Source organism: Cebus imitator, unplaced genomic scaffold (assembly GCF_001604975.1).
Source record: "Cebus imitator isolate Cc_AM_T3 unplaced genomic scaffold, Cebus_imitator-1.0 Scaffold2, whole genome shotgun sequence".
NCBI lineage: Eukaryota > Metazoa > Chordata > Mammalia > Primates > Cebidae > Cebus > Cebus imitator.
Genome location: NW_016107317.1, coordinates 14,777,128 through 14,798,954, shown reverse-complemented (window position 1 = coordinate 14,798,954; position 21,827 = coordinate 14,777,128). Strand labels below are relative to the sequence as shown.

The 21,827-nt window shown below is 36.6% G+C and overlaps 1 protein-coding gene across 14 annotated transcripts in view; it reads right to left on the bottom strand.

Annotated features, from left to right (window-relative positions):
- The window catches only part of YAF2 (YY1 associated factor 2), an 83,997-nt gene that overhangs the window by 46,137 nt on the left and 16,033 nt on the right, over nucleotides 1-21,827 (bottom strand). For 2 of the 14 annotated variants that reach the window (XM_017530168.2, XM_037739009.1), the window contains exons 2-5: nucleotides 14,344-14,377; nucleotides 11,878-11,949; nucleotides 11,685-11,784; nucleotides 427-479 (exon numbers count right to left, since the gene is read on the bottom strand). The exons of 2 other annotated variants lie outside the window; for them this stretch is intronic. In XM_017530168.2, coding sequence (XP_017385657.1) covers nucleotides 427-449 — 23 coding nt within the window. In that variant the 5' untranslated portion in view covers nucleotides 450-479; nucleotides 11,685-11,784; nucleotides 11,878-11,949; nucleotides 14,344-14,377. Of the gene's footprint in view, nucleotides 1-426; nucleotides 480-11,684; nucleotides 11,785-11,877; nucleotides 12,011-13,047; nucleotides 14,324-14,343; nucleotides 14,378-21,827 lie in introns of those variants that run through there. 10 more of the 14 variants (XM_017530138.2, XM_017530144.2, XM_017530182.2 and 7 more) reach the window with 8 other exon arrangements.

Here is a 21,827-nt window from a genome sequence, read left to right as displayed (position 1 = left end):
AAAAAAAAAAAAAGAAAAGAAAAGAAAACAGGTAACCCTCAGAACCTCAAAATCTTAACATTTAAATATTCAGAGCCCAATTAATCTTATCTTACAAGAGTAAAGTCTGAGAGTATTTGAAATAAATTATAGAAAATTCTGCAATTGGGATACATGAATAACTAGATTAGAAGTTATAGATTCATTTACTCAAAGTAATCTTCTAAACTGTCCCTCATCTAGGAAAGATGAAAGCAACAGACTATCAAAATATTAAGTCATGTATGTTATACCTTAGATATGGCTCTGCTTTCCAATATGTTCACTCTCTTAATAGTATCTACTAGAGAAAAAAGTAGAAAAAAAATGTTGATTTGAAAACCCCTAAGCAATTAGTAGCTAGGGTAAGCATATCCAATCCCCATAAAGTGAAATGTTGGGCCTCACCTTATGAATAAATAAGTCATCATGTAAGGAATCCTTCTGGTTCACAGCAATAACTTTAAAGCAAAAAAAGGAGAGGTTAATGATCTTTCCTTAGGGAGATGATGATAATTATAATCCTATCTACTCTAGCCCATGTAGAGGGTCTGATATTCTAATAAAAAGCAGAGCCGATATTCTGATTAAAAGCTTATCAGAATGAAGCCAGGCACAGTGGCTCATGCCTATAATCCCAGCACTTTGCAAGGCTGAGAGAGGCAGATCACTTTGAGCTCAGGAGTTTAAAACTAGCCTGGGCAACACAGCAAAACTCTGTCTCTACAAAAAACTACAAAAATTAGCCAAGTGTTGATGGCTCATGCCTATAATTCCAGCTACTTGGGAGGCTGAGGTGGAAGAATGGCTTGAGCCAAGAAAGGGAGGTTGCAGTGAGCTGAGATTGCATCACTGCACTCCAGCCTGGGCAACAGAGTGAGAGACCCTGTCTCAAAACAAAACAGAAGTTTATCAAAATGAAACATCGCATTTTATCTAAAGAAATTAAGTAGATCTAGACATCAGAGAACACTTATAGAAAGTCCTAAATGCTCTGTCAAATTTAGGAATGGATAGCAGGATTTCAGACTACAAATGATTAACAGTAAAGATGAGCACCCACGAACAGGTGAAGAAATAAAAGAATAAAAGATAGCTGAGGCACCTTTATTGAAGAGTAACAGCAGAATTATATAACACCAAAGTTTTTTCAAATGCTCTAAGTCTGTGCTGTTCAACACAGGAACTACATGTGGGTACTGAGTACTTAAAATGTGGCTAGTTCAGCTGGGCACAGTAGCTCAAGCCTGTAATCCCATCACTTTGGGAGGTTGAGGTGGGAAGATCACCTGAGACTGGCAGTTCAAGACTGGCCTGACCAACATGGAGAAATCCCATTTCTACTAAAAATACAAAATTGGCCAGGCATGGTGGCACATGCCTGTAATCCCAGCTACTTGGGAGGCTGAGGCAGGAGAATTGCTTGAACCCAGGAAGCGGAGGTTGCAGTGAGCCAAGATCACACCAGCGCACACCAGCCTGGGAAACAAGTGAAACTCTGTCTTGAAAACGAAAAAAAAAGAAAGAAAAAGAAGCGTTATCTTCATCAGTATTTCACTGCCTGTTTCCTGTTCTCCAAATCAAGACATTCCCTCATCCTATTTGTATTTGGAATGATAGTGACAAGGAAGGAAAAAGATTTGCATTTATCAACTGAAACAAAATTGTTTTCCTCATCTCTTTCCCTGTAAAACTGAACTCCTTAAAGAGAGAGGCTGAAACCTATTCACCTTCCTGTCCCTAGCACCTAGTGCTTTATCTGCTGCTCCACTACATCAGAACCAAGTGAATCTCTTTTTCTACTCTAAACCAGTATCAAGAATAAATGAAGATTTAAACAATAAAGGTCAATCCTTCCAGTGTTTCTTTCTGCAAAAACAAGCATATGCTTATATTCCATATAACTATTTTTTTTTTTTTTTTTTTTTTGAGACGGAGTTTCACGCATGTTACCCAGGCTGGAGTGCAATGGCGCGATCTCGGCTCACCGCAACCTCCGCCTCCTGGGTTCAGGCAATTCTCCTGCCTCAGCCTCCTGAGTAGCTGGGATTACAGGCACGTACCACCATGCCCAGCTAATTTTTTGTATTTTTAGTAGAGACGGGGTTTCACCATGTTGACCAGGATGGTCTCGATCTCTTGACCTCGTGATCCACCCGCCTCGGCCTCCCAAAGTGCTGGGATTACAGGCTTGAGCCACCGCGCCCGGCCCCATATAACTATTTTTAAAGCTACAAAGTAATATACATCATCTTTAAGGAAAAACATGCAATTCCATAAAGCTAGTTTCCTTTCACCACCATCAGTGTATCTCCCTCACCTCACAACCCCATCCAAAGGCAGCCACTATCATAAATTTGGGTAAATGAGATCACACTGTACACATAAATTCTGAAATGAACTTTTCCTTATATTTATAAGGTATCTCCATATTCATACACATCAAAAGGCAGCATGGTATAGCGGACTCCGAAGCCAAGTTAGGTTCAAATCCTAGCTTTGAATCTCAGCTCTGATATTTACTAGCTATGAGAGTAGGTTATTTACTCTTCTTTGCTTCAGTATTCCCATATGCAAAATGAAGATAAAGATAGTGCCTCTTTCTGACTTTTCATGAGGATTACAACAGTTAAGGTTCATAAAGGGCTTAAAACAATAGCTGGACATAGAAAGTACAAGGTGTTTCTTAAATTGAAATAAATACTAATTAGTGATAATAGTCTAAATATAGATCTAGGTAATTCTCCATTGTATAACTATTCTATATGTTATCTATCCATGCCTTCCTACTGACAGACATTGCTTGAAGCAGAAATCTAGTTTTCCCTCCAACTAGAAAACCAATTCAACAGTCCACTTTTTCCTTCCTTAGTGCCAGGAAATGCCATTTCTAGCCTTCACCAACGTTCCAGATATGTTATGAATCCATTTCTGAACTCTCTATTCTTAGTTTGTCTTTTCCTAAACTAATACTACATTACTTCAAGTGTCATTTTTTTAACAAAGGTACTTACATACAGTAAAGCATAAAACAAATACTGAATGTACAGCTTGACTTTAAAATACACATACTCCTGTGTGATCTAGCTCAGACCAAGCTATTAACATTCCTTATGCTCCAGAAGGCTCCCTCATGATCCTTCCCAATCAGTACCATGCTTCCAATATGACACAATTCTAATCTCTATCACTATAGTTATTTCTACCTGTTTTTGAGCTTCCTATAAATGAAATCATACAATGTGCAAGCCTTGTGTCTCACTAATGTCATTCAACATTAAGTCTGGGAGCGATTCATGTTATGTTATGCATAGCAGTTTGTTCTTTGTATGTAGTATTTCAATCTAAATAGCATAATTTTTATTTTTTTGAGATGAAGTGTCGTTCTTGTCTCCCACGTGCAATGGCACAATCTCGGCTCACTGCAACCTCCGCCTCCCATGTTCAAGTGATTATTCCACCTCAGCCTCCTGAATAGCTGAGATTACAGGTGCATGCCACCACACCCAGCTAATTTTTGTTTTTGGTAGAGATGGGGTTTCACCATGTTGGCCAAGCTCCTCTTGAATGCCTGATCTCAGGTGATCCACCCATCTGGGTCTCCCAAATTGCTGAGATTGCAGGCATGAGTCACCACACCCAGGGCTAAATACCACAATTTTTAAATTCGTCTTGATAGCCAACAGAGCAAGTCCTTTCTCATTCTTTTTCTTCTTCCAAAACTATCTTGGTTATTCTTGAACCTTTAATTTTGCACATGAAGGTCATTTTCCACACATACACACACAAAAAAATCCTACTAGGATTTTTCTCTGAAGCTACATAAAATACACGAAATTCCAAAACTATCATGGTTATTCTTGAACCTTTAATTATGCACATGAAGGTCATTTTCCACATACACAAAAAAAAAATCCTACTTTTTTTCTGAAACTACATAAAATTCACAGAATTCCAAAACTACCTTGGTTATTCCTGAACCTTTAATTTTGCACATAAAGGTCATTTTCCACACACACACACACACACACAAATCCTACTAGGATTTTTCTCTGAATCTACATAAAATTCACAAAATAATTTTCAGTATTACTAAATAAATTTTAAATAAACTTCCCACCCAAAAATATAGTATATCCTGCCTTTTATTTATGACTAATTTTATGTCCTTTAATAAAATGTTGGGCTGTTTATATAAATTTCCTATTAAGGAGATCTTTTTTATTTTCTAACTGGCCATTGCTAATTTGAATGCTGACCTTGTATCCAGCAATGTTGAATTCTCTTACTAATACAAACAATATGTTCATTTCTTAAAATTTTCTAGGGAGAATTTCATCTAATTTTTCTTCCTTTCCAATCCTTTTGGATTTTCTTTTTTGCTTACCTTATTGATGGAGATATATCTGTGTTATACTTGGCTTTTATGAGAATGTTTCCAAAGTTTCACTATTAAGCATGATGCTTGCTATCTGAAAGGTAGCCTTTACTGTAAGAAAAAAAAGCTCATTTCTGGTCATAGTTTAAGAGGGTTTTTTTAAAACATTAATGGGTACTGAGTGTTAACATACGTTTATTAAATTTATCTAGACTTTTTCCTAAATTTTCTTATAATTTTTTTTTTTTTAATAAAGACAGGGTTTCACCATGTTGGTCAGGCTGATCTTGAACTCCTGACCTCAGGTGATCCGCCCACCTTGGCCTCCAAAGTGCTCGGATTACAGGCGTGAGCCACCATGCCCGGCCATAAATTAAATTGATAATAATTTTCAAATATTGAACTATCCCTAAATTTCTATCCCAATTAAAACTATTATGTATGTGTTCATAAGGAAGACTGAATGTAATATATTTTTACTTGTATATTCTTTCCATTCTAGATTTCAATGCTAAACTTGCCCAATAAACAGGCAGGGTAACTTTCCCTCTTTTTCTGTTCCCTGAGTCAATTTGTATAATGTTGGGATTAGCTGCCCCCCAAAAGCATATCTAAAATTATAATCACAAATATCACCATTAAAACTATTCCTTCATACCTGAAATGCTGAGGCTGAAAAATTGCTGAGGTCAGGAGTTTGAGGCTGTAGTACACTATGATCATGCCTGTGAATAGCCATTGGACTACAGCCTCAGCAGCACAGCAAGACCCCAACTCTTAAAAAAAAAAAAAAAAAGGAAAATTGAAGAAGTCTCCTAAAAAGAAAAAAAAAACCTATTGCTTCTGACACCACTTCACACAAACTATAACGGCAATAATTAAAAAGACAGACAATAAAAAGCATTGTTGATAGTACAGAAAAATGTGAACCCTTGTACACTGCTGGAGGGAAAATAAAATGATGCAGCTGCTTTGGAAAACAGTCTTGCAGTTCCTCAAAAGTTTAAACACAGAGTTATCACATGACCCAGCAGTTTCACTCCTAGTTATACATAATCAGCCCTCTGTATCCATGGGCTCTGCATTCATGGATACAACCAACTGCAGATTGAAAATATCTGAGGGCAAAAGTTGTCTCTGTACTGACTATGTACAGACTTCTTTCCCTTGTCGTTATTCCTAAGCAATATAGTATAACTATTTACATAGCACTTGGGTTATATGAGCTATTATAAATAATCTAGGGATATGCAACGCATATGAAAGAATGTACACAGGTTATATGCAAATACTATGCCATTTTTATGTCAGAGATTTAAGCATCCGAGGGAGGTCCTAGAAACAACATAGGACTATAACAGTTCACAGAAGGAGTATTCAGAACAACCAAAAAGTAAAAAACAATCCAAACATCCATCAAGGGGTAAATGAATAAACAAAATGTGGTATATCCACATGATGATGTATAATTATTTGGCTATATAAAAAGAGTAAAATGTACTGACATGCTACAATGTAGATGAACCTTAAAAACATGCTAAGTGAAAGAAATCAATCCCCCCCCCAAAACACATATTGTATAAACTCCATTATACGAACTGTCCAGAACAGGGCAATCTATAGAAACAAAAAGTAGATTAGCAGACGCCAAATGATAGAGGATTAGGAGAGATGAAAATGTTCTAAAAATGACTACAGTAATTCTTGGCACAACTCTGTAAAAATACTAAAACCTACTGAATTGTATACTTTAACCTGGTAAATGATATGGTATGTGAATATCTGAATAAAGTTGTTATTAAAAAAAAAAAAAAAAAAAANCAGCTTCAATTTCTTTAATGGTTTTGTCTGCACAAATTTGAAAAAAATTTCCTAGAAAATGAAACTTCCTCTCATTTTAATAATTTACATACATATAAATTATTAGTGATTTCTTATAATTTTTTAAATTGCCATTATAGTTGTACTTATACCTCTTTTTAAAATTTGACTATTTGTAACATCTATTTTTCTTGGGTATTTCCAGAATCAACTGAAAATGACCAGCTTTGACTTATCACAACACTGTTTTTATTGTTGCTGATTCTTTTCTTTCTTTTTCTGTTTTTCGATACGGAGTCTCACTCTGTTGCCCAGCCTGGAGTGCAGTGGCAAGATCTCTGCTCACGGCAACCTCTGCCTCCTGTGTTCAAGTGATTCTCCTGCCTCAGCCTCCTGAGTAGCTGGGATTACAGGTGCCCACCACCATGCCCAGCTAATTTTTGTATTTTTAGTAGAGATGGGGTTTCATCATCTTGGCCATGCTGGTCTTGAACTCCTGACCTCAAGATCCGCCCACCTTGGCCTCCCAAAGTGCTGGGATTACAGGCATGAGCCACCACACCCAGCTGTTGCTGATTATTTTCTAGCTCATCAAATTCTATTTCACTATTATTTCTTCTTCTTTCTTTGGCTTTACTGTCTCCTTTTTTAGTTTTTTTTAAATTGAACAGCTGGCTCATTTATTTTCAATTTTTCAATCTAATACAGGCATTAAAGATTATAAATTTATCCCTAAGTACCATTTTTTGTGCATCCCTCAAATTTTGATACAACACTTTTGTTGTGATTTAGTTCTAATTATTTTGTAATTTCCATTTTGTTTTTTAATTCTTGAAAATTCCTAATCATTTTTCCTTTAATATTGCTTCTCCACTATTCATTGTATGTTCTTCTGAAATTCCAATTAGACATATATTGGAACTGCTCAGTCTACCCTCTCTAAGTGTCATCTTTTCTTCCATATTTTTCACCTCTGCATTTCTCTGTGCTTGTCCAGAGGAGTTCTCATTTCTTTCTTCAAATTAATAACTTCTCTCTTTAGCTGTTTCTAATCTTCTATTTTACTGATTTATTATTTTATTACAAGCTGTATTTTTCAAGATTTTAATTGGTTATTTTACATAAATATTTATTTTTTCTGAAGTAATTTTTTTATTGAATTATAATGCAATATGCTCTTAGTTTAAAAAAAAAAAGTAACTGATGTCTAGCTGGGCGCGGTGACTCACTCCTGTAATCCCAGCACTTTGGGAGGCCAACATGGGTAGATCACCTGAGATCAGGAGTCCAAGACTAGCCTGGCCAACGTGGCTAAACCCCATTTCTACTAAAAATAAAAAATAAGCCGGACGCAGTCGCACATGCTTGTAGTCCTAGCTACTCGCAAGGCTGAGGCTGGAGAATAGCTTGAACCTGGGAAGTAGAGGTTGCAGTGAGCCGAGATGGCACCACTGCACTCTCCAGCCTGGATGACAGAGTGAGACTCCATCTTACAAAAAAAAAAAGTAACTGATAAATTTTCAACTAAAACACCTTAGGCAAAATTTTTTTTGAAAAGTTCTCCACTATAAAGTTCTTCTTTAATGACACACACACAGAGAAAAAATCACTTTTCTAGTTCTTTTGGCTGCTATTCTGCCAAATGTTATCCCACTGTGCCTACCTGCTTCAAGGCATGAAAAGTTCTATTATTCCCATTTTAGAATTAGAGAAACTGAAGCACAATAAAGTTCTTTTTAAAACACTTTCTCCCCAACTTTTTTTAAAATTTCAAAGCCACAGAGAAGTTGAAAGTACAATGACCCATACACCTTCTACCTAGATTCAAAATTCCTAACATTTACAACTTTTGCTTTATCTTTTTTTCTCTCTCCATACACATATATGCACACACCACACCCAAATATCCACACACTTTTTTTCAGAACCCACTCCTGAACCCAACGTAATACTTTACTTGGAACATTTCAATTTATTTCTCCAAAGAATAAAAGCACTCTCAATGTAACGACCCTATCATTTACAATGAAGAAACTATGAGATTAAACAGAATGGTACATAGACATGCAGCAACAGATTCAAAACTAGTATTTCAGTCATCCAACTAAATGTTCTTTATCTTGGCTTGTCTAATGATTGGACAAACTGCTTTCTGATAATTATTTAGAAGCGACAATCTGTCAAAAAGATTTCCTTACTTCATTTCTGAAAAGAAAGAAATAATCTTCAAAGATATTCAAAGTGCAAAAATCAAGTATACTGTATTTCTATTTTGTTTTCTAACACTAAGTCTTAAACTGAAGCCATTCTGAACTCAAAACTATACACTCTCTTTTTATATGCCACAAGATAAATTACTAATAATTATACTAATTAGAATTTTACTATACCAGCTTTTAAAGGGAAAAATTGTTTTTAAGAAAAAAATACGGTACAAATAAGATTGATGAGGCAAATGAAGCTGCTTTATACATTAAAAAAAAAAACGGGGGGGGAGAAAAAAAGAAAGAAAAGAATAAAAGACTGGCAAGTGTATTCATGAATCTATATGAAAAGCTAATGTTTCAGTGGGCATGATTTAATCTCAGTCACTGATGTTAGGAACTAGGTAAGATAAACTATAAAATCCTATGCTTGCTCTCAAAGAACATAAAAACCCAGTTTAAGAGTTGTATATTTTTACCATATAACATACCCATGTAAAAAATAAATAAAATAAAAATTTTTAAAAGAACTCTGTATTTTAAAAAAATAGCAATATACGCCGGGCGCGGTGGCTCAAGCCTGTAATCCCAGCACTTTGGGAGGCCGAGGCGGGTGGATCACAAGGTCAAGAGATCGAGACCATCCTGGTCAACATGGTGAAACCACGTCTCTACTAAAAATACAAAACATTATCTGGGCATGGTGGTGCGTGCCTGTAATCCCAGGCTACTCAGGAGGTTGAGGCAGGAGAATTGCCTGAGCCCAGGAGGCAGAGGTTGCGGTGAGCCGAGATCACGCCATTGCACTCCAGCCTAGGTAACAAGAGTGAAACTCCGTCTCAAAAAAAAAAAAAAAAAAAAATAGCAATATAGCCAGGTGCAGTGGCTCACGTCTCTAATCCTAGTACTTTGGGAGATCCAGGCAGGCAGATCACTTGAGGTCAGGAATTCACAGCCAGCCTGGCCAGCATGGTGAAACCCTGTCTTTACTAAAAATACAAAAAAGTTAGCCAGATAGGGTGGTGCACACCTGTAATCCCAGCTACTTAGGAGACTGAGGCAGAAGAATCACTTGAACCTGGGAGGCGGAGGCTGCAGTGAGCAGATATGACACCATTGTACTCCAGCCTGAGTAAGAGAGCAAGACTGTCTCAAAAAACAAAAAGTAAAAAAATAAATAAATAAATAAAACAAAATAAAAAATTTAAAAATAGCAATACAACTTGAAGTAATATTTAAGGGTTAAACTGTATCATTCAACTAACCATAACTACAGAAATGTTTAAGATCAATCTATAGCCAAATACTAGCCAACAAGAGTATTAACTAGGTGCTGTAAGGCACTCTATGAAGTAAATTCCATGAATTAACATAATCTTATAGACATCTCACTTTTCTACTGAGGAACTGGAGATAACAAAGATGCCAGCATAAAAGGACTGATAAGGGGTAAGACTTGCCTCAACTTTAAGGTACAGAAATCAGAATGGAAAGAAGGCTATCTGAAGAAAGTGAAAAAACACAAGCCAGTGTAAATATAACTATCCAGGTAAGAACAAACAAAAGTTTCAAACTGAAGAAATTAAGGCTAGATAAACAAGGTAGAACTGGATAGCAGGAGGCCTCAAGTACCCAGCAAACAGACAAAAGTTTTGTAAAACACCTATAAGCAGTGTACCATTATAAGCTCTTTATATTTAAAATGCCTTTTTAGAAAGAGTAACATAATAATAATGCAAAATGAGTGGGAGAGAAATGAGAAGCAAGAAACAGTCTAATTCTATAGTAACATTTACAAATAACAATTCAATAAATTATTTGGTACCTGAGGAAATCAGAGAGCTCCAACTAAACCAAATCTGCCACACTTCACATCAAGTCTTTTCATTACAAACAAGGAAGTGGTAAATATAGTTGCAACATATCCTAAATTATTTTTCAAATATACTTTCAATGAAGTTCAAGATACACTGGAAACTGTCATTAAGAAGTGCTAGTCAAAAAAAAAAAAAAAAAATAAAAAAAAATTTTTTTAAAAAAAAAAAAAAAAAAAAAAAACACCTATTCCCCTTGGAAAAATTTACTACAGCTTCAATTTCTTTAATGGTTTTGTCTGCACAAATTTGAAAAAAATTTCCTAGAAAATGAAACTTCCTCTCATTTTAATAATTTACATACATATAAATTATTAGTGATTTCTTATAATTTTTTAAATTGCCATTATAGTTGTACTTATACCTCTTTTTAAAATTTGACTATTTGTAACATCTATTTTTCTTGGGTATTTCCAGAATCAACTGAAAATGACCAGCTTTGACTTATCACAACACTGTTTTTATTGTTGCTGATTCTTTTCTTTCTTTTTCTGTTTTTCGATACGGAGTCTCACTCTGTTGCCCAGCCTGGAGTGCAGTGGCAAGATCTCTGCTCACGGCAACCTCTGCCTCCTGTGTTCAAGTGATTCTCCTGCCTCAGCCTCCTGAGTAGCTGGGATTACAGGTGCCCACCACCATGCCCNAAACCTGTAATTCCAACACTTTGGGAGGCCAAGGCAGGCAGATCGTTTGAGTTCATGGGTTCACAACCAGCCTGGGCAACATGGCAAAACCCCATCTCTACAGAAAATAAAACAATTACTCAAGCACGGTGGTGCACACCTGTAGTACCAGCTACTAGGGAGCCTGAAGTGGGAGGATAGCTTATGCCTGGAAGGCAGAAGTCACAGTAAGCCAAGATCACACCACTGCACTCTAGCCTGGTGACAGAGCCAGACTTTGTCTCAAAAAAATAAATAAATAAATAAACAGAAGTGCTAGTCAATATAAAACTATCCTTGCTGGTCAGTACTACTGTGTCAAAAGAAATTCACCTGCCTAAAGACATCTGCATAAATTTTACAGTATAAGTATTTACTTCAAAAAAGCAACATCATAAAGAAAGGTATACAACAATTCAACATTTAGCTTCCCTATATTGCTTTAGAACAACTGCATCATTTACCAAAGGCCAGTAGATGTATAATTTTTTAGAAGCAGCTATTTTGTAAATAAGACACTTTTAAATTGTCACACTTTTTATTCATATACCCATTAATAGTTCAGTATTTATTATCAATACAATAATTTCCATAATCTACATAAAACATACAAAAAGAAGCTATCTCAAATAACTTCCTTTCTTTTCAATTAAACAAACTCCTTCTCAAGGGACAAAATTTGAGGGAAAAAAAAAAATCTCAAGTTTGTGAAAACTAGATTACTTACCAGTAACTTGAGTTATCCTATTGGGTCTTTTCCCTCACAGATCCACCTCTCTTGCCCTTCTGTCCAGCATGAGAATCTTCCTGATGGGCATCCACTGGAACTGAGGGGGCATGCAGTACAGACGTATATGTAAGAAAGTTTGGGGGAGGGTATTTGGGAGATGCTAGAGACATGCTTCAGTGCACTTGCTTACCTTCCTGAAATTGGAAATTTCAACGGTTCCTTGGTCCTCGAGGCACTCACAATAACTTCAAACAATGTGGATCTGTGGAGATTACCCAATAGGAGAACTCCAGTTACTGGTAAGTGATCCAGCTTTTTCTTCTCTATCAGAATAAGAAGATTATTTAATTTTATTTGAGATTATTATTACATGTAAGAACTATGGGGGAAAGCATAAATTCTCTAGATAATTATAGATGCACACACCAAAGTAAATTTGTAAACAATTTGCTAAATATAATGTCAATAGAAACTTCTGCATTATCAGAAACATAAGGAAAAGAAAATCATTAGAATGGTTTCATTGTAAAATGTCTATTATAATGGATAATATATTTTAATATACAAAATTATCAGTTACCAGGCTATTTCATTTTGCTGAAACAATATCATTATGTTTTACATTGGCACAAGAATAATTAGTCAATCAAAATCCATCATTTCTTAACTAGCCATTGTCATTAACATTCACTAGATTTTAGTATAAAAGGCACTGTGGTGGACTAAAATATGTTAGAATTCAGACAAAATGCATTAATACAATTCCCATTTTATCACTGTCTTTAACCAGGCTGGGCATGGTGGTTGATGCCTGTAATCCCAGCACTCTGGGAGGCCTAGGCAGGCAGATCACCTGAGATCAGGAGTTCGAGACCAACCTGGCCAATATGGTGAACCTCGTCTCTACTGAAAATACAAAAATTAGACGGGCATGGTCTAATTTTTTTGCATGCCTGTAATACTAGCTACTCGGGTGGCTGAGGCACAAGAACTGCTTGAACCCAGGAGGCAGAGGTGCAGTGAGCAGAGATCAAGCCACTACACTCCAGCCTGGATGACAGAGTTAGACTCTGCCTCAAAAAAAAAAAAGTCAGCTGGGTGCAGGGACTCATGCCTGTGGTCCCGCACTTTGGGAAGCCAAGGCAGGTGGATCACCTGAGGTCTGGAGTTTGAGACCAGCCTAACATGGTGAAATCCCATCTCTACTAAAAATACAAAAATTAGCTGGGCATAGTGGCGGACGCCTGTCATCTCAGCTATTCAGGAGGCTGAGACAGGAGAATTGCCTCAGTGTACTCAATATAATCAGTATACAGATGTGTTTTAATACCCCTTTACTATCATGCTTCTAAATAATCACCTCCTTCCTTCAAGTAATTTATGATTTCATGATTCTTCATTCTATGGAAACAAAGTGTATAGCTTTTCCTTTAAGAATACCTAGTAACTAACTGACCACTGAATAAATGAAAGAAAACAAAACACACAAAAAAGAATAAATAGGATAAAATGGCCTGTAAAATCATTATTCTACAAAATCAAATTCAACATGTAATTCTAATGAAAATCCTGTATATCAATCATGTTATAAGGTCTTATTTGTATTTAGTTAAAGTTGACAACACATCTGTCAAAATCTTTGCTAGACTCTTACTTATATATAAGATACAAATTTCCTTGGATAAATAACATGCATTTTTCTATAAATTTGAGTTAAGTGTAACAGTAATAAATTCATTAACTTTTAAATGACCCATTCAAACAGGGTTACTACACAGATCTCCATTTCCAACTGGAATAAATAACAGAAAAGGGTCATCTAGTTAACTATTCCAGTTTACTAGGCTCCTAGTCACTGAAGAATAAGTACATAGCACAAAGGTCTTTTATGTTTGTAGTCATAAAACAGATCAAGAAGCAATAATGCAAATATTTTATCCTAATTGTGTAAGCGAGTATAATAGATGTCATTAAGAGGCTGGGCACGGTGGCTCATGCCTGTAATCCCAGCACTCTGGGAGCCCGAGGTGGGCCTTTCTCTCACTGTTCAGATTATTTTGCTTTGGGGCAAACAAGCTGCCATGTTTTTTTGAGCCTATAGACAAGAAAAGCCCACATAGCAATAAACTGGTGTCGCTGGCCAACAGACAGAGTTCTTAGGCCTGACAACAGACATGTGAGTTAACTTGGATGCAGGTGTTCTAAGATCAGCTGACAACTACATGAGTGAGCCTGCAAATGAATCCTTCCCCAGTTGAGCCCTAAGATGACTGCAGGCTTATGAGAGAAAGGTGGGAAAAAGAAATTATATTATTCAAATTAATCTGACCAGGTTTTGCAACCTTATATTACTTTTCAAGTCAATTCTTAATAGCCATCTCTAAAGTAAATGTATTCTGTGTAAAACTGATTTTATAAAACAATGACAAATTTTTCTAATATCACAAATTTCAATTGTCTCAAGCCAATTTTAATGTCTCATTTTCCTTCCTTAGGGAAAGTCATCTTTTTCTTTCCAATGAATAAAAAACTTTTTAAAACAGAAATTCCTCTATTACATTTCACCATGCTCATGCAAAGCATTCTGCTTTAATATATTTAATTTCATTCTCATTTTAAAAGTACATATAAAACCATAAGTACTGAAATGCCATACCTTAAAATGTCTTCATTGTGTGTATATTAATGACCTTTTCATGGAAATTTACAGGAAGCTATTAATAACAGTAAGGCACAAACTCATTCTCTTTTATCTAATCTCAAAATATTAATGTCCCAACATCTTTCATCTAACTAGAATAGCCCAATTAGTCTTTCTATTTATACATTCCTGCAGCTTGTCAGTCTATTTGCCTTACAGAAGCCACAGAGCACTTCCACACTTTAAACTCATTAAATGGCTTCTTGTTACACTTCCAATAAAATCTCAGTGTCATATCATTTATGACTAAATTATAATCTGGCATTTTACCTACTTGTTCACCTTCATCTGATGCCACTTACCCTCTGCCTCACTATGTACTAGTCTTTGCTCAATGGAAAATAAACTCCTAACCAAAGGGCTTTCAACTTGCTGTTAACCATAACTCTTTCACAAATACCTCCTCTTATGCCTTTTTTGGAGACAGGGTCTGGCTTTCCCCAAGCTGAAGTGCAGTGGGGCACAATCTCAGCTCACTGCAATCTACTCCTCTTGGGTTCAAGCTATTCTCCTACCTCAGTCTGCCAAGCAGCTGGGAAACCAGACACATGCTACCATGCCCAGCAAATTTTTGTACTTTTTGTAGAAATGGGGTTTTGCCATGTTGCCCAGGCTTGTCTCGAACTCCTGAGCTCAAGTGATCCAATGGCCTCAGCCTCCCAAAGTGCTGGGATTGCAGGTGTGAAGCCACCATGCCCAGCATCCTCTTATCCTTCAACTTTCTGATTAAATGCTACCCACTCAGAGAAGACTCCCCTCTTCACCTATTTCAAATAATTCCCCTGGCTGCCACAGTCTGCAATGATTTTATTTGTACTTTTTGTTTGCAACTTAAATTCCATGAGGGCTGGCTGGGCACAATGGCTCACAGCAATTTGGGAGGCCTAGGCAAATGAATCACTTGAGGTCAAGAGTTCAAGACCAACCTGGTCAACATGGTGAAGCCCCTTCTTTACTAAAAATACAAAAATTAACCCCTGGGAGGCAGAGGTTGCAGTGAGGCAAGATGGCACCACTGCACTGGGCAACAGAACAAGACTCCTCCATCTCAAAAACAAAACAAAACAAAACAAAAATTCCATGAGGGTAAGGATGTGTCTTGTTCTTTTAACTCCATTACCTAGCCCAACTCATGCCCTAAAATAGCATTTTTTTTTTTATCTGAGGCTATCTCCAAATAAAATAGCATTTTAATGTTTAATGAGTAATTAAAATATTTTTGAAATTCAAAAGCCACTCACTGATATTTAGTTCTAGAGTCTTCGGCTATTTCTTTCTTATTCTGCATATGTTCTAAATAACTTTGTTATTCAGCACTCATAAAACTGACTCTTTAGGCACTGTAAATCATATGAAATCTACTGTAAGCCAGGTGAAACGGCTAACACCTATAATTCCAGCACTTTGGGAGGCTGAGGTGGGACAATCGTGAGAGCCCGGGAGTTCAAGACCAGCCTAGGCGACATAGTGAGACCTCATATTTATAAAAAATTGAAATAAAGAAAAAAAGTTACATCAGAGACAGCTATTATTTTACAGAACAAATAAAGTTTTAAAAGAAGTGCTGCGGCCGGGCACGGTTGCTCAAGCCTGTAATCCCAGCACTTTGGGAGGCCGAGGCGGGTGGATCACGAGGTCAAGAGATCGAGACCATCCTGGTCAACACGGTGAAACCCCATCTCTACTAAAAATACAAAAAATTAGCCGGTCATGGTGGCGTGTGCCTGTAATCCCAGCTGCTCAGGAGGCTGAGGCAGGAGAATTGCCTGAACCCAGGAGGCGGAGGTTGCGGTGAGCTGAGATCGCGCCATTGCACTCCAGCCTGGGTAACAAGAGCGAAACTCCGTCTCAAAAAAAATAAATAAATAAATAAATAAATAAATAAAAGAAGTGCTGTGATTTGCTTGGTTAACCAATCATTAAAGAGTGCTATGATTCACTCCTCCTGAAAACAGAAAATAAGGGTTTCTTCAAACCATAGTTATTCCTTCATAATTATTATGCAATCTCCCAGGAGTTTTCAATGTAACCATACATTGGCTGGGTGTGGTGGGTCATACCTGTAATCCCAGCTCTTTGGGAAGCTGAGGCAGGTAGATCACTTGAGGTCAGGAGTTCAAGACCAGCCTGGCCAACATGGCGAAACCCCATCTCTACTAAAAACACAAAAAAATTAGCTGGGAGTGGTGGTATGCGCCTGCAGTCCTAGGTACTCAGGAGGCTGAAGCAGGAGAATCGCATGAAACCGGGAGGCGAAGGTTTCAGTCAGCCCAGATTGTGGCACTGCACTCTAGCAGCCTAGGCGACAGAGTAAGACTCCATTTCAAACAACAACAACAACAACAACAAAAGCAAAACCAAAGTTACTATACATTTACTTACCACTTAAATTCTTGACACCAAGATGGGCCCAGTGTTTTGGGATTTTTGTTGCTGTTAATTCTATCACATTTTGTAGCTATAATCTAAAGTCACCTTTAGAGGCACAGACTTAAAGATAGATATTACTAGATAATTATATCCTTGGGAAACAAAGTTAGTTCCTAACATAATTTTACACATTTTCCTACCTACCAATATTAACCACCTTTACTTCGCCTATAAATATAAATCAGAATTATTCTAACTAATACGAAAAGCTGAGGATAAGCACTATGCAGGATTATTACCTTGTTACAACTTAAAAGTATAAATTTAAATGTCATACTTATTACAACAAATATTACATGGAACTTGAAAGAAAAATTAAGATTCTGTCTGATAAAGTAAAAGCCATTGGGCATGGTTAAACACACCCCACTCTTTTTGAAAATATCCGCTTCCCTCTGTTTTTGTATTGTTACACTCTCCTGGGTTTCTTGCTCCCTATTAATTTTTTTTCCTCCATTTCTTTCTTCTTCTTCCACTGCAAAAAAGTTAAGATGTTTCTCAAAAGTCTCTCCTAGGTCTCTTTTCTCATGGTATGCAACATATTCTCTCCCTGATGTGTCTTAACCCACTCCCACAGCTTCAACACAAATCATGGGTGCTAATGACTATCAAATATGTATTTACAGCCCTTTCTCCTTCCTAGGCCTTACCCAACATATCCAAACTGCTTCACAAATACGCCCTCTCAGATGTTCCCCAGGCACCTAAAATTCAACAAATCTATAGGTAAACTATTATCTTCCCCTAAAACCTGTCTTCCTATTTGCTATCTCAGTGAGAAGTAACACCATTCACTCAACTACTTAAGCCAGAATTCTAAGATTCGTCCTTGCTGCCTCCCCATCACTAGAACCCAAATTCCTCCCTCCCACAACCATATACAATCAACTATCAAGTCCTACAGATCTCTCCTAAATATATCTGTAATAGATTCATTTCTCTCTCCCCCCTGGCATTCCCTTTCTTCAGGCCATTACTGCCTCTTGCCTAGATTATCACAATGGCTTCCACTAAATGGTTTCTCTCCTTTAGTTAAGATTCAGCAACCTCTAGTTAAGATGCAGCAAATATGTAAGCATGACAAAAGACAGAATGAAATCTGTCAGCTGTGGTTTCAATCATGCATTACGTTGATGATAAAACATTTTTAAAACTGCTGAAAACTGAACATTCAGGTAGCTTAGATTGATGTAAGTTCTTCTATCCAGTAAAATGGGTATATTTAAACATATTCCATCTAACTCACAAAATTATGAAATTCCATAAATGTTCCTTTAAAAACAAGTAGTGGAATGCAGTTTAAAACAGCAGCAGAATCAGATATATAATAAAGGGCCTTCTGCAGTTCATTTAAGTATTATCAGTACCTACACAAGACACTGTGACAAGCATTGAGAATTCTATTAATATTACAATTATCATTTTTATTAACTAATAAATGTGCTAATTTCATTTTATTGCTCGTATTTAATCAGCATCAAAAAGCCACATGAATATAAATGTTGAGAGGATTTAAACTGAAATGTGATACTGCAATCAGTGGTAATGCCCTCAGGAAGGAAAGAAACAAATACAAAATATTTTCAATATACTGTGGAAATACATCATCACTTTTTAGCATAGAATGCCTTAAGAGTGATTGAAAGGGCATTTGCTCTGACCTAGAGAAGGGAATGCTTAGCCTTCAGAGATGAATCCTGAGCAATCATAAAGACCAAGAAAGAAATTGTGGAGGACCAGGAAGTGGAGAGCAGAAGAAACATCATAATATGTAAAAGGGCACAGTGGCCTGAAAAAAGACCATGACCATGCTCAGACAATCCTAACTTTGAAAACAGACATAGTCTTTATGGCAAAGAGTAAAAAGTTCTGCTTTTACCTGCTATTAAGTCTATATACATTGCTCACTCCTATTACACTACCAGAGTACTTTCTAGATGTTAAAGCTTATTGGGAAGGTCCAAATTTTTATGTGACAGTCTGTAACAGGCTACTAGGAAACGGAAACACACACACACACACACACACACACACAAACACACATATACGTACACATGTGCGTACACCTACACACACACGTACACACACACACACACACACACACACACACACACAGATGATTATCGATCTCATCAAGGCTTAGGTATTCCATGGTATTTCATATTACTGCAGTTATAAAGCTGGGTGCACACAATTATCAACCACAGTGATATGCATTTACACATTTCCTATTTTGACTTATGAATATGGTTTGTCTGCTTATAACTGTTAAATCTATATGATTGTCATTAATACACTTGAATGTCTATGCTTGCAAAAATGTTATTACTGCCTATTTTATTGTGTAAAGTGGCCTATGAATTGTTCTGTTGTGTTTTTCTCTGTTTCTCAAATAAATCCTTTTTAAAATGCACGTGTCTTTTAAAAATGTATTATTTTTTCCAAAATATATTTTTGGGATTTTGACATTTTAGGATTGTGATTTGGGGGATTTTAGACTTTAAGGGTGTTGATTTTTCAGGATTCCAACATTTGAGATTATGGCATTCAGGACTATGTCTTTTGGGATTATGATTGGCTCCCAAAATAATCTTATTAAATGTTATCAAATGTACAATTTGATAGCATTATGAATTTAACATATGTTTTATCTGTAAATTATAGTGCTCATTACTCATTTAATCAGTCAATTATGTAGCTCTGAGCCTTACTAACCTTGGTCCTGAAAAAGAACAAATGTGTCTAAGATGATGAGTGTGGGGTAGGGTGGGAGGAAAGATAAAGGGAAGGAGGGAGAGAAAAAGGTCTTTCAAGAAAGAAAGCTTCAAATCTCTCCCGTCACCCTACAAAACTCACGAATAGCTCTTCTTTTTGAAATGTGAGGGTGGGTAGTCCAGTCACAATTAACTTAGCCTGTGCTGAACAGAATTTAAGTGGTAAAACGGGGCAGTGATTTTCAAAAAAAAAAGTTTTGCAAAACACCCTTATAAAATAAAAATTAAGAGAAATCCTTATAAAATATATAATAGCATAAATGATCTGGATGAAGTGAAGCAGGCAACCACATAACCCCACTTGCTTGCTCCAACTGAGCCAATACCATGAAACCTGAGGGATCCAATCAACACAATTCAAAACCACTAGGCCTCCTGAGAGAAAGCCAGGTCTCTTCTTCCCCAAAAATAAGTTGTTATAAGTCAAGTTGTTACTTGACTCTAACAGACAAACCTCTCTCCTCTTTATTTCCTGAAACCTGCTCTTTCACAGGAGGTTTTCCAAAGATGGCCTTGCATGAGCTGTATGGTTGAAGGAATGTACAGCTGTGTACAGATACTGGGATTAGGGATAAGGGTATAACAAATAAAGCATTTGGGGACATAAGAGTTCATTAAGCTCATTGAGAGAGGTGTCTGCTAAACAGAAAGGGGGATCAGAGACACAGACACAAAGAGATGCCTTCATACCCACATGCCTGTACACATATGCATGCCGATGCACACACCTATACATACAACACTGCCTGCACACACACACGCACACACAGAAAATGTAGGGGAAGAGCTCTTTGGAAAAAGCAGCTCAAAGTGGGATGACTTCCTCAGACCCCTGTCCACCTCATCTTCTTATCCGGAAAAAAATTGAGCAGTGTTCCTCAAATTTTAATGTGTATATAAATAACCTAAAGATCCTGTTAAAAGGCAGGTTCTGATTCAGTAAGTCCTCAGTGGGGCCTGAAATTGGACATTTCTAACAAGCTCCCAGATGATACTAATGCCACTGGTCTGTGGACCACACTTTGATAGCAGAATCCTACAGAACAACACATCTCCACATGGTCTATATTATAACTGAAAAACAAAGTTCTCTGGTAAAATAAGACTGAGAACTGCTCGACTAAATAAGCCAAAACAAACTGTTGGACTGGAGGACTTCTCAGAGACTAACTTGGAGGGCCAGGATGAGGTAAGAATGGTCATAAGAAGGCCCTCAAATGGGGAAAAGTCTCCTTTTTCCCCATTCTTCCAACGAGAGATACCTCAAGGTTCACTTTTAAATGCTAACATCTATGCAAAAAGATAGAGTAGAAACACAATATTTTAGAAGTAGCTAAATTCTGCTGGAATGATAATATGAAGATAATCATTACTATCTTCCTCCTTATACTTCTTTAAATCTTTAATGTATACACGATACTTTTATAATCATAAGAATTATTATCTTAAGGAAAAAATAAAACTCTAACCCCCACACCCAGATTCTTTGCATTACCATTTAGAACAATTACTTGATTCAGACTTATGTAAAACATAAAAGATTTTCTAGTAAAGGAAGAACAGTTGGTGAAGCAAATAAAGAAAGTGAAGCAATGATAACATTTTAGAAGGTAGGCCAGAAATAAGTATTAGTGAAAAGTCTTTGGGCTGTGGGGAGACAAAAGATGAATAGCAAAAATGGATGGAACAAAGCAGAAAGAAGACCAAAATCACGTTGCCTACTGTGCAAATGAGCCTTGAGCTTTACCTGTTGAGCAACTACCTCCCTGGCATAAAAATCATCTACTTGCTCCTGTTCTGGGTTGACTGTCCCTAGCATATTCTATAAAAGTAAAGCATAATATTGTGCAAAGGAACCCTGATCAAAGAATAAAACATATAAAGATGAAATGGTTTAATTCATATGACTAAAAAATGTCAGGGGGCTATACAAACTTTATATCATGTACACACATCCAGTCATTCACACATTCACATATAATCGAAGTGATTATATTACTATTAGTGATTCTTAATATTTGCATCACAAATAAAAGAGAGAAATAACATTTACTGGTATTTCTCCTGAGAAACACTATGATATCTTAATCTTAAGTGTAAATAAAAAAAAAAAAAGAAACACTATGATATCAAAGAAGTGAAGATATACAGCAAAATAACAGTTGTTACAGAAGACATAAAAATGAAGTTTGTTAACATTTGTGCTTCAAAAATATCAGTAAATATAGGAAAAAA